The following is a 12,697-nucleotide window of genomic DNA, read 5'->3' on the forward strand; positions in this document are numbered from 1 at the left end:
CCCAAGGGTCAGAGGTGACCTAGCCAGGAGATCTCACCCAGGGGACAGAGGTACATCAGCCAGGAGTCCAGAGACAGGAGGTCTCCCCAAGGGAGCAGGAGGTGCCCCAGCCAGCAGGTCTCAACCAAGGGTCAGAGGGGCCCCAGCCAGGAGCCAAGAGACACAAGGTCTTACCAAAGGGTCAGAGGTGACCTAGCCAGGAGATCTCACCCAGGGGACAGAGGTACCCCAGCCAGGTGTCCAGAGACAAGAGGTCTCCCCAAGGGAGCAGGAGGTGCCCCAGGCAGCAGCTAGGAAACAGGAGGTCCTGTTCCAGGACTCAGGTGGGCTTCTGTTTTATTTTTTTTTTAGGAGAACCCCTAATCAGAGGCCAGGATTGGGCTGTGCAGCAGAGAGCGGCAATTAAAGGCTAGAAGTGCCAAGGGAACCAGCAGAGCTGAACAACGTAGTCAGAGGGACTGGTAAGAAGAGCAGTGGTGCGGTCGCCGAAAAAGGAAGCTGGGTGGCTCGGGATTTTTGTTTAACTATTCATAAGAACCTCTGCGTGGGCAACTGGTGTCTATGCAAACACTCGTTTTAAACAAAAAGTGGGCTGCCATGCCCTTAAATGCAGTTCTGGCTGACGCAACGCACTGGAGAAGCGCCTACCACATGCGTAGAATCTCCCCGATACCACGCTGCACGGAAAGGAACGCAACACAATGGACTCTACTAATATCAGACCTCGCCAAGTTTGGATTTCGATGTTAGGAATTTGCATCAGATCTATTCTTGGGTAAAGTCATCAAACAATCAATTCCAAGCTTTGCAAATATAAAAGTAACAATCTTCTTAAGAGCTTAGGAACAACAAATACCGATGGCATGAATGCAGTCAGTCTGGAAATGCTTTCAGTAAATCATATTTGCGTCTTATCTATTCAGTTAATGTGGCTCACGCTGAGCCTAGCGAACAGAAAGGGCAAATCCCAGAGGGTAGGGAGCAAACATAACCCCCAAAAAAAATAAATGACAGCCAGCACCTCACGTATGAGTTGTTGAAAGTGTTTAAATAGGTTCTTTGGCTTAAAAAAATTGCCCAAAATAACGGCTGACATTTCCGGAAGGCCAATTTTCTTCACAATTGAAAGCGACCAGTCATGGCAGCCATTACAAAGGCGTATAAATTATGATGATCCCAATCTTCAACCAAAAACCTCAGCCATTTACGTTTTCATCTAGTAGATGGATCAGTGATGTCACTGGTGTCTAAAAAATTGATAGGCTGGATTCCCAGTGATGTCACCAGTCTCCAGTGAATGGATAGGCTGCATTCTCAGTGATGTCACTGCTCTCTGGTGAATGGATAGACTGCATTCTCAGTGATGTCACCGCTCTCTAGTGAATGGATGGGCTGCATTCTTAGTGATGTGACTGCTCTCTAGTGAATGGATAGGCTGCTTTCTTACTGATGTCACCGCTCTCTAGTGAAGGGATAGACTGCATTCTCAGTGATGTCACCGCTCTCTAGTGAATGGATTGGCTGCATTCTCAGTGATGTCACCACTCTCTAGTGAAGGGATAGGCTGCATGCTTAGTGATGTCACCGCTCTCTCTAGTGAAGGGATAGGCTGCATGCTTAGTGATGTCACCGCTCTCTCTAGTGAAGGGATAGGCTGCATTCTCCGTGATGTCACCGCTCTCTAGTGAATGAATGGGCTGCATTCTTAGTGATGTCACCGCTCTCTAGTGAATGGATGGACTGCATTCTCAGTGATGTCACCGCTCTCTAGTGAATGGATTGGCTGCATTCTCAGTGATGTCACCGCTCTCTCTAGTGAAGGGATAGGCTGCATTCTCCGTGATGTCACCGCTCTCTAGTGAATGGATGGACTGCATTCTCAGTGATGTCACCGCTCTCTAGTGAATGGATTGGCTGCATTCTCAGTGATGTCACCACTCTCTAGTGAAGGGATAGGCTGCATGCTTAGTGATGTCACCGCTCTCTCTAGTGAAGGGATAGGCTGCATGCTTAGTGATGTCACCGCTCTCTCTAGTGAAGGGATAGGCTGCATTCTCCGTGATGTCACCGCTCTCTAGTGAATGGATGGGCTGCATTCTTAGTGATGTCACCACTCTCTAGTGAAGGGATAGGCTGCATTCTCAGTGATGTCACCGCTCTCTAGTGAATGGATAGGCTGCATGCTTAGTGATGTCACCGCTCTCTCTAGTGAAGGGATAGGCTGCATTCTCAGTGATGTCACCGCTCTCTCTAGTGAAGGGATAGGCTGCATTCTTAGTGATGTCACCGCTCTCTAGTGAAGGGATAGGCTGCATTCTTAGTGATGTCACCGCTCTCTAGTGAATGGATGGGCTGCATGCTTAGTGATGTCACTGTTCTCTAGTGAAGGAATAGGCTGCATTCTTAGTGATGTCACCGCTCTCTAGTGAGTGGATAGGCTGCATTCTCGGTGATGTCACCGCTCTCTAGTGAATGGATAGGCTTCATTCTTAGTGATGTCACCGCTCTCTAGTGATTGGATAGGCTGCATTCTCAGTGATGTCACCGCTCTCTAGTGAATGGATAGGCTTCATTCTTAGTGATGTCACCACTCTCTAGTGAATGGATAGGCTGCATTCTCAGTGAGGTCATCGCTCTCTGGTGAATGGATAGGCTGCATTCTTAGTGATGTCACCGCTTCTAATAAAACAGAATAGACTGCATAGGAAGTGATGTCGGTCTGTGATAAACGGACAGGCCGCAATCTCGTGATGTCACCCGAGTCTTTTTCATGTTTTCTTTTAAGCTGACAAAACGTTCTCCATCAGCCATGCGGAGAGGACAGATCTGATCTAATGGATGAGAATTAAACTCAAAAGTGTAAATCTATTCAAAATAAAAAACAGAGAAAACTAAACAAAGTGGGCTTTTAGTGGTTATTTCCGGCAACAAATTTACAATGTTACAATAGAAGGGATCCATCGACTTCTCCGGCATGTTCTCCCCATAAAATACACTCATTACAACAAATGCAATTGCAGGAATAATGAAAGCCGGTGTATGGGAATCACATGTGACACGGCGACTGCAACTAACTATACCAAGAGAGCCACCAACAGGCAGAACGGGAGAGAAGAACCATCTGACATGAATGCACAAGAACCGCGCCGAACATAGACAATCCCTATTTTCTCCTTCTTCGATACATTCTCCTCGGTGTTCCATTCTGTCTGCAATAAATCATCTGCTTCAGCTGGGAGTCTGTCTTCAGCTTTCCTGAATAAAGACAGACATGTCTTCCACCACCCCCCCCCCCCCCCCCCCCGAGGAGGACAATGCAGACGATCACAATAAAAAGGAGATTTACTAAAACTGGAGCATTAGGAATCTGGTGCAGCTCTGCATGGTGGTAGCCAATCAGCTTCTATCTTCAACTTGTTCAATGAAGCTTTGACGATAAAACCTGGAAGCTGATTGGCTAGGTTTGTGTTGGGAGGGGGGGTTTGGGCTATAAAAGTGAAATCTATAAAAGTGAAATGGTAGAGGGGAATTTATTTATTTTTTTTGGGGGGGAGGAATTGTCCTAGGAAGGCAAATATAGGGAGTTGTGCTAGGAGTGGGGATTTGGGGGAGGGGGGTAGATTTGTTTTGGGAGGGGGGTTTTGACTATAAAAGTAAAATGGTAGGGGGGATTTTTTTTTGGGGGGGGGGGGGGATTTTGTGCTAGTAGGGATGATTGGGGGTATTTGTTATAGGAGGAAAATTCAGGGGGGGGGGGGGGTTTGTGTTGAGATGGGCAATTTGGGGGGGGGGGGCAGAATTGTCCTAGAGTGGTGATGATGGGGGTTGTGCTGGGAGGGAGGTTTGGGCTATAAAAGTAAAATGGTAGAGGGGAATTCTCTTTTTGGGGGGGGGGGGGGGGTTGTGCTAGTAGGGATGATTGGGGGTATTTGTGCTAGGAGAGAAATTCAGGAGGGGGATTTGTGTTGAGAAGGGCAATGTGGGGGGGGGGGGGGGGGGGGTCAGAATTTTCTTAGAGTGGTGATGGGGGGGGGGCAGGTTTGTGTTGGGAGGGGGGGTTTGGGCTATAAATGTAAAATGGTAGAGGGGAATTTTCTCTTTTTTTTTTGGGGGGGGGGGGGGGGGGCTGGATTTTGTGCTAGTAGGGATGATTGGGAGTATTTGTGCTAGGAGGGAAATTCGGGGGGGGGGGGGGGGGGGGATTTGTGTTGAGAAGGGCAATTTGGGGGAGGCAGAATTGTGTTAGAGTGGTGATAGGGGGGGTGGTTGTGTTGGGAGGGGGATTTGTGCTAGTAGGGATGATTGGGGGTATTTGTGTTGAGAAGGGCAATTTGGGGGGGGGGGGGGCAGAATTGTCTTAGAGTGGTGAAAGGGGCGGGGTTGTGTTGGGAGCGGGGTTTGGGCTATAAAAGTAAAATGGTAGAAGGGAATTTTTTTTGGTTGGGGGTGGAGGGATTTGTGCTAGTAGGGTTGATTGGGGACACTTGTGCTAGAAGGGGAAATTTGTGCTAGTAGGAGGGGATATTTGTGGGGGTGGATTTATGCTAGGTTGGGGGGATCGGGGAGAGGAGAAATTTGAAGGATAGGGTATTTTTGCTAGGAGGGGGGATTTTTTTAAATTTATTTATTAATTTTTTAGAGGGGGTGGGGGGATTTGTTCTAGGACCATATGGGGAGTTGTAGAGAATTTGGGATAGGGGAATAAAATAGTAAGCAAGCAATCCGACACTACCAGGAAGTGTCAAAACTTGGACAAGAATGGCCCGGTAGAGCGGGAGAAGGAGGACGAGGGGGGGGGGGGGGGGCACCTTTTTTTTTTCTTAAAGTGATAGCACACACTTTATAAGGGCAGCTGCACTTTTGCTTTTCAGAGGCAGCTACTAACCTCCCCCCCCCCCCCCCCCCCACCTCCCAGCATGCAATGCTTCAGCAGCAGATGTATTAGAATTACAGACTTGTCCAACCGCCAGACAGAAATCATTTGGAAACACAGAGAGAGAGATTTACTGAACCCGGAGAACACGAAATCTGCTGCAGCTCTGCATAGTAAACCAATCAGCTTCCATTTTTTTTTTTCCTTTCTTTTTATTGTCAAAAGCTTAATAGAACAAGCTGATGCTAGAAGCCGATTGGCTCCCATGTACAGATGCTCCAGTTTTAGTACATCCCCCCCCCCCCCGACAGATTTGAATGACCGAACTGATGCTAAAAAGATCAAAACAAAAACAAAAAAACAACAAAAACAACAAAACACCAAAAACAAAAAAACAACAAACACAAAAAAACAACAAACAAAAAAAAACACAACAAAAAAAAAACAACAAACACAAAAAAACAGCAAAAACAACAAAAACAACAAAAACAACAAAAACAACAAAAACAACAAAAACAACAAAAACAACAAGCACGACCTGATATAAAGTGATAGAATGTTTCCAAATATTTCTATAGAAGGAATCTTCGGTATTCATATCACTGTCTGGCAGCTGCAGATGAACGTAGAAATAAATGTATAATAGATCCTCGTCGGTATCATTTCACACACCGAGCTCAGGGTTCTATTTTTAGAATCTCTTCCACAAATCGCACAAAAAAAAAAAAAAAAAAAAAAAAAAGAATTCTTCTGAACCTTCCGGGCGCTCTCTACTCCATTCTCAGCGCCTAAATTGGGTTTTTAAAGCTTTTAATCCGCCTACATTTTTCCTTCACCCCCCTCCCCCTCCTCCCAATCAACATGCCGATTCTGCTTTTAAATAAAACCTTTTTTTTATTTTTAATGTCAACTTTTTATTTTAAACTTTGATCTCATCACTGGGTCTCTGTGCTTTTCTATGCAATGCGGGCAGAGCGAGGCTGGTGGGAGGAGCTAGCGGGGGGTGGGCGGGCGGTACACAGCTTCCTGAAAACATCACAGCACCCAGTCTCGGAACTCCTCCCTAGAGGCCTCAGTCCCGGATGCAAGCAGTGGGAAGGGGGGTTATGGAAAATATCAAAATGCCCGGTTGGATGCCAGTGTTGGCTGGATGGCAGTCTGAACGCAGGGTAGGCAACGCCACCCAGACGTGGCGCTGAGCCTCCTCAGTGATGGAAATCCAACCAATGACAAGGGTTCGTCAGACTGGGCTTTATAGGAGTTTTTTGCAGCTTTCAATGCACACTGTGAGACGCTCACTGTGTGCAGCAATATGGGGTAAGTCGTTTCACTCCGGGAGAGGAGCCGGTGCAACTGTGCAAGACTGAGAATAAGGATGGAGCTGGACTTTAAATACACGTTCACTGCAGGCCCTGGAGAAGGCCATTACAAACATCAATGTCCACAATGTAGAAAACCTAGAAGACCTGACTGCATGGAGGAGGAAGGTGGAGGAGCTGGCAGGAAGGAAGAAAGAAAAGAATGGATGAGGAGCCGACAGCATGGAGGAAGGAAGGAAGGAAGGAAGGAAGAGGAGCTGGCAGCAATGAGGAAGAAAGGAAGAGGAGCTGGCAGCAAGGAGGAAGGAAGGAAGGAAGGAAGGAAGGAAGAAGGAAGGATGAGGAGCCGGCAGGATGGAGAAGGAAGGATGAGGAGCCGGCAGCATGGAGGAGGAAGGTGAAGGAGCTGGCAGCATGGAGGAGGAAGGTGAAGGAGCTGGCAGCATGGAGGAGGAAGGTCAAGGAGCTGGCAGCATGGAGGAGGAAGGTCAAGGAGCTGGCAGCATGGAGGAGGAAGGTCAAGGAGCTGGCAGCATGGAGGAGGAAGGTCAAGGAGCTGGCAGCATGGAGGAGGAAGGTCAAGGAGCTGGCAGCATGGAGGAGGAAGGTCAAGGAGCTGGCAGCATGGAGGAGGAAGGTCAAGGAGCTGGCAGCATGGAGGAGGAAGGTCAAGGAGCTGGCAGCATGGAGGAGGAAGGTGAAGGAGCTGGCAGCATGGAGGAGGAAGGTGAAGGAGCTGGCAGCATGGAGGAGTAAGGTGGAGGAGCTGGCAGCATGGAGGAAGAAGGTGAAGGAGCTGGCAGCCTGGAGGAGGAAGGTGAAGGAGCTGGCAGCCTGGAGGAGGAAGGTAAAGGAGCTGGCAGCATGGAGGAGGAAGGTGGAGGAGCTGGCAGCATGGAGGAGGAAGGTGGAGGAGCTGGCAGCATGGAGGAGTAAGGTGAAGGAGCTGGCAGCATGGAGGAGGAAGGTGGAGGAGCTGGCAGCATGGAGGAGGAAGGTGGAGGAGCTGGCAGCATGGAGGAGGAAGGTGGAGGAGCTGGCAGCATGGAGGAGGAAGGTGGAGGAGCTGGCAGCATGGAGGAGTAAGGTGAAGGAGCTGGCAGCATGGAGGAAGAAGGTGAAGGAGCTGGCAGCCTGGAGGAGGAAGGTGAAGGAGCTGGCAGCATGGAGGAGGAAGGTGAAGGAGCTGGCAGCATGGAGGAGGAAGGTGAAGGAGCTGGCAGCATGGAGGAGGAAGGTGAAGGAGCTGGCAGCATGGAGGAGGAAGGTGAAGGAGTTGGCAGCATTAGGGAGCAAGAAAAAGAGAGCTAACCACGTGTAGGAGGAAGGAAAAGCAACTGGCAGCATGGAGGAGGAAGGTGAAGGAGCAAGGATGAGGAGCTGACAGCATGGAGGAGGAAGGACGAGGAGCTGGAAGCATTGAGGAGGAAGTATGAGGAACTAGCAGTATGGAGTAGGAAGTATGAGGAACTAGCAGTATGGAGTAGGAAGTATGAGGAACTAGCAGCATGGAGGAGGAAGGACGAGGAGCTGGAAGCATTGAGGAGGAAGTATGAGGAACTAGCAGCATGGAGTAGGAAGTATGAGGAACTAGCAGCATGGAAGAGGAAGGATGAGGAATGTTTGGAAGACCAGCAATTGTACAAAGCAAACAAATGTTACCAATGTTAGGAGGGGAAAGGAGAGACCTAGAAGAGGGGAGAAGGAACAGACGGGATCTGTACAGGGAGAGATCCACAAAGAGGAAATTGTTCCCACTGAGCAAGAAAGAGAAGCTGAGCGAGGAGGAGAGGAGGACGGGGCGAAGCACACAAAGTGTATATCCTGACAGTGAGAATCAGGTTATAGGTGGAGAGTTCCTTTAAAGTCAACCTGACACCAGAACAAGCCCAGTGACCAGACAGAAGGGTGAGAGAAGTAGATTCTAAGACATTCTCATCATTCCTCCTCGCTCATCAATCCACAGACTGTATACCCAATACATAGCGTGATACCGTCTATATCCTACCAGAAGCTCAATATATACACCTACCACATCCATACCATGCAAACAAGGATTGTAATGTATATACACATCCATACTATAGGAGACCATAGAAGTACAATGTATATATATATATATATTCATACCATAAGAAAAAAACTATAAAGCCTGCATACAGTCCATATACATCACATATCACAGCTACACATACATCACATGAGACACAGTTTAATGCACTCCATATTGGGGGGGGGGGGGGGGGGGGTGATACTCCACACAGTAAGTATATTGTAATACAAAGATAGCACAAATGTGAATCCACAGAGCCCACCGAAGTATATAAACTACTACACTATGTAACAGATGGAGGATCATTCCTGTATCCAGACACTGGGAGCACAACCTGCCGACATCAAAGTCTCGGGAAAAATCCAAATCTACATTGCCTGTTAGTGGATTCCTAATCCTTCACCATGGGGGGGGGGGGGGATACTATGCATGTCTATATTATATAATAGATTATATGAAAGGATCACAGCCATTGATGGGGACACTTTCTACATTCCCATATTATGAGATGTTATATTCTAGCAGACAGCGGACTACTACTCCAAGTGGGGCTCATTCACATTAGGAGTGCTGGCATGTTTATTGTTGCATAAGAATCATTGAAGATGTGATAGAGATAAATATAAAATAAATAATAAAATAAATACAATACATACACACACACAATAATAACTATAATATATATATATATATTTTTTCAAACATTGCAATCGGTCATGTCCACACCAGCCTGATCGTTTCCGACCTTTCTTCTGGCGAATTGATTGGAATTTTCCCCATTCAGGTTTAGATGAATGGAGTCGTTCACAGCGTGTGTACAAACATGTCAAAACTGCATCTAGGACATGCCTGAGCAATGAAGACCATAGAAAGGCGAGCATGGGCCGGGGACACGGGGTGAAGTTCAACACTAAGGAGTTAGAACACCTAAAGCCTGGGAAAATAACATCCAATCATATGGCTTAAGGGGGGAAAAAAAAAAAAAATAGGAATATGTCACATTGTTACAGCAATAGATGATCCTATAGATAGGTAGGTGTCCACCATATGGTCGACCCACAAATATTGGAATATCTTTAAGAGAACGTATAGTGTGTGTGTAGCTGATATTTCCAACCATAGACTACATATACAATTACACCATACACATACACAATTTGCACACACACACACTATTCTATGCTGTCCTCCTGTGTAATCCTGGCAGTAGATGAGATCACAATATCATCAGACAATCTCAGGGCTGATTTTGGGATCAGATAGTGAAGAACTCAATATTTTGTATTAGGAGGATGCAATGTCTACACAGAGGAGCATCTATATACAGTATATAGATATTGTACAGGGGATCTATATACAGTATATAGACATTGTACAGGGGATCATCTATATACACATTGTAGAGGGGATTATCTATATACAGTATATAGACATTGTATAGGGGATCATCTATATACACATTGTATAGGGGGGGTCATCTATATACAGTATATAGACATTGTACAGGGGATCATCTATATACACATTGTATAGGGGGGATCATCTATATACAGTATATAGATATTGTACAGGGGATCTATATACACTATATAGATATTGTACAGGGGATCTATATACAGTATATAGACATTGTACAGGGGATCATCTATATACAGTATATAGACATTGTATAGGGGGATCATCTACATACAGTATATAGAGATTGTACAGGGGTTCATCTATATAGACATTGTATAGGGGGATCATCTATATACAGTATATAGAGATTGTACAGGGGATCATCTATATACACATTGTACAGGGGATCATCTATATACAGTATATAGACATTGTATAGGGGGATCATCTATATACAGTATATAGACATTGTACAGGGGATCATCTATATACACATTGTATAGGGGGATCATCTATATACAGTATATAGACATTGTGAGGAACGGTTCTGCCCCAGTTCTGGTGATTAGGAATGATCAGAGATCTGGGGAACAGAGGGAACATTCAGAAGATGTCACATCTGGAGGAGAGGATGGGATGTGAGGGGGGAATCAGTGGAGGATCAGTGACACTGAACATTCTATCAGATACAATGTAACATGTACACAGAATGTCCACAACATGGAGAGTGAGAGCGCTGGGCAGAGCCCAAGGATGCACATGACAGGTATAGGATGGCACACAGGAGATACACATGACAGGTATAGGATGATACAGAGAGAGGATGTACACGACAAGCACATTACAAGTATAGGATGGCACACAGAGGATGTACAGGACAGGTATTAAAATGGCACAGTGGATGCAGATGACAGGTATATGATGGCACATTACCAGTATAGGATGGCACACAGAGAATGCACTTGACAGATATAGGATGACAGAGAGGATGCACATGACAAGCACAGGGTGGCAAATTACAAGTATAAGATGGCACACGGAATGCACTGGGCAGGTATAGGATGGCACACAGGGGATGCACAGCACAGGTATAGAATAGGATGGCATACAGAGGATATACATTACAGGTATAGGATGACACAAAGAGGATGTGCATACCAGGTATAATAGGATGGCACACAGGGGGATACACAGGACAGGTATAGCATGGCACACAGGGGATGCACAGGGCAAGTATAGGATGGCATACAGAGGATATATATTACAGGTATAGGATGGCACAGAGAGGATGTATATACCAGGTATAGGATGGCACACAGGGGATGCAGTTGATAGGTATAGGATGGCACACAGGGGATGCACAGGACAGGTATAGGATGGCACAGAGAGGATATACATGACAGGTATAGGGTTGGCACAGATGGGCATTGTATGGCTGGTATTGGGGGATCTCAGGTAAGTGAAGAGTTAATGAGAAGTCGGGTGGGCTCCCCGGGGTCACCTACCTAGTGCCAGGTGGAGGAGAGAAGACAGCAGAACGCTGATCCCGGGGCAGCTCATCATTCCCATGCCGACCCCGGTACCTCCATCGGGTTCACACTCCTGGGTACAGACCGGGGACGCCCGGAGCCCGGCGCTGATGCGGGCACATCCCCTGCAGGAATCCCTCCTCCGGGCGGGTGAGGAGGAGAGCGCTGGCCGGGTGTCGGAGCCTGTCCTCCGCCTCTGTCCTCCGCCTCGGTCCCTCACTGCCTGCAGCAGCCACAGCCTGGCATCAAATGGCTCTCCCAGACTCTCATTGGCTCCCTCCTCCTCCAATTCACCCAACCCCCTCCTTCAACCACACTGCTCCCTACTCCTCATCCTCCACTTCACCAGCCCCTGGATCCCTGGAGTGCCCAATCTATACTCACATCCCTGGGTGCACACTACCCCCCTCACCCACATCCCTGGAGTGCCCACTTCTCCCCTCACCCTGATCCCTGGCGTGCCCAATCTATACCCACATCCCTGGGTGCACACTACCCCCCTCACCCACATCCCTGGAGTGCCCACTTCTCCCCTCACCCTGATGCCTGGCGTGCCCAATCTCTACCCACATCCCTGGGTGCCCACTACCCCCTCAACTACATCCCTGGCGTGCCCAATCTATACTCACATCCCTGGGTGCCCACTACCCCCCTCACCCACATCCCTGGAGTGCCCACTTCTCCCCTCACCCTGATCTCTGGTGTGCCCAATCTATACCCACATCCCTTGGGTGCCAACTTCTTTCCTCACCCACATCCCTGGAGTGCCCACTTCCCTCCTCACCCACATCCTGGGAGTGCTCACTTCTCCACTGACCCACATCCCTGGGGTGCCCACCTCTCCCCTGACACACATCCCTGGGGTGCCCACTTCTCCCCTGACACACATCCCTGGGGTGCCCACTTCTCCCCTGACACACATCCCTGGGGTGCCCACTTCTCCCCTGACACACATCCCTGGGGTGCCCACTTCTCCCCTGACACACATCCCTGGGGTGCCCACTTCTCCCCTGACACACATCCCTGGGGTGCCCACTTCTCCCCTGACACACATCCCTGGGGTGCCCACTTCTCCCCTGACACACATCCCTGGGGTGCCCACTTCTCCCCTGACACACATCCCTGGGGTGCCCACTTCTCCCCTGACCCACATCCCTGGGGTGCCCACTACCCCCTCACCCGCATCCCTGGGGGTCCACTTCTCCCCTCACCCACATACCTGGGGTGCCCACTTCTCCCCTCACTCCATTCCCTGGGGTGCCCACTTCTCCCCTCACTCCATTCCCTGGGGTGCCCACTTCTCCCCTCACTCCATTCCCTGGGGTGCCCACTTCTCCCCTCACTCCATTCCCTGGGGTGCCCACTTCTCCCCTCACTCCATTCCCTGGGGTGCCCACTTCTCCCCTCACTCCATTCCCTGGGGTGCCCACTTCTCCCCTCACTCCATTCCCTGGGGTGCCCAATCTATACCCACATCCCTGGAGTGCCGACTTCATCCCTCACCTTGATCCCTGGCTGCCCAATC

At 48.6% G+C, this 12,697-nt stretch overlaps 1 protein-coding gene across 1 annotated transcript in view; it reads right to left on the reverse strand.

Annotated features, from left to right (window-relative positions):
• IGSF21 (immunoglobin superfamily member 21) overlaps positions 1–11,466 on the reverse strand; it is a 674,741-nt gene extending 663,275 nt beyond the window's left edge. The window contains exon 1 of the mRNA XM_077456355.1: positions 11,149–11,466. Coding sequence (XP_077312481.1) covers positions 11,149–11,212 — 64 coding nt within the window. The 5' untranslated portion in view covers positions 11,213–11,466. The remainder of the gene's footprint in view (positions 1–11,148) is intronic.
• Between the last annotated feature and the right edge of the window lie 1,231 nt (positions 11,467–12,697).

This window comes from Lithobates pipiens, unplaced genomic scaffold, assembly GCF_037356315.1.
Source record: "Lithobates pipiens isolate NorthernLeopardFrog02 unplaced genomic scaffold, aLitPip1_a1.2 Scaffold_27, whole genome shotgun sequence".
NCBI lineage: Eukaryota > Metazoa > Chordata > Amphibia > Anura > Ranidae > Lithobates > Lithobates pipiens.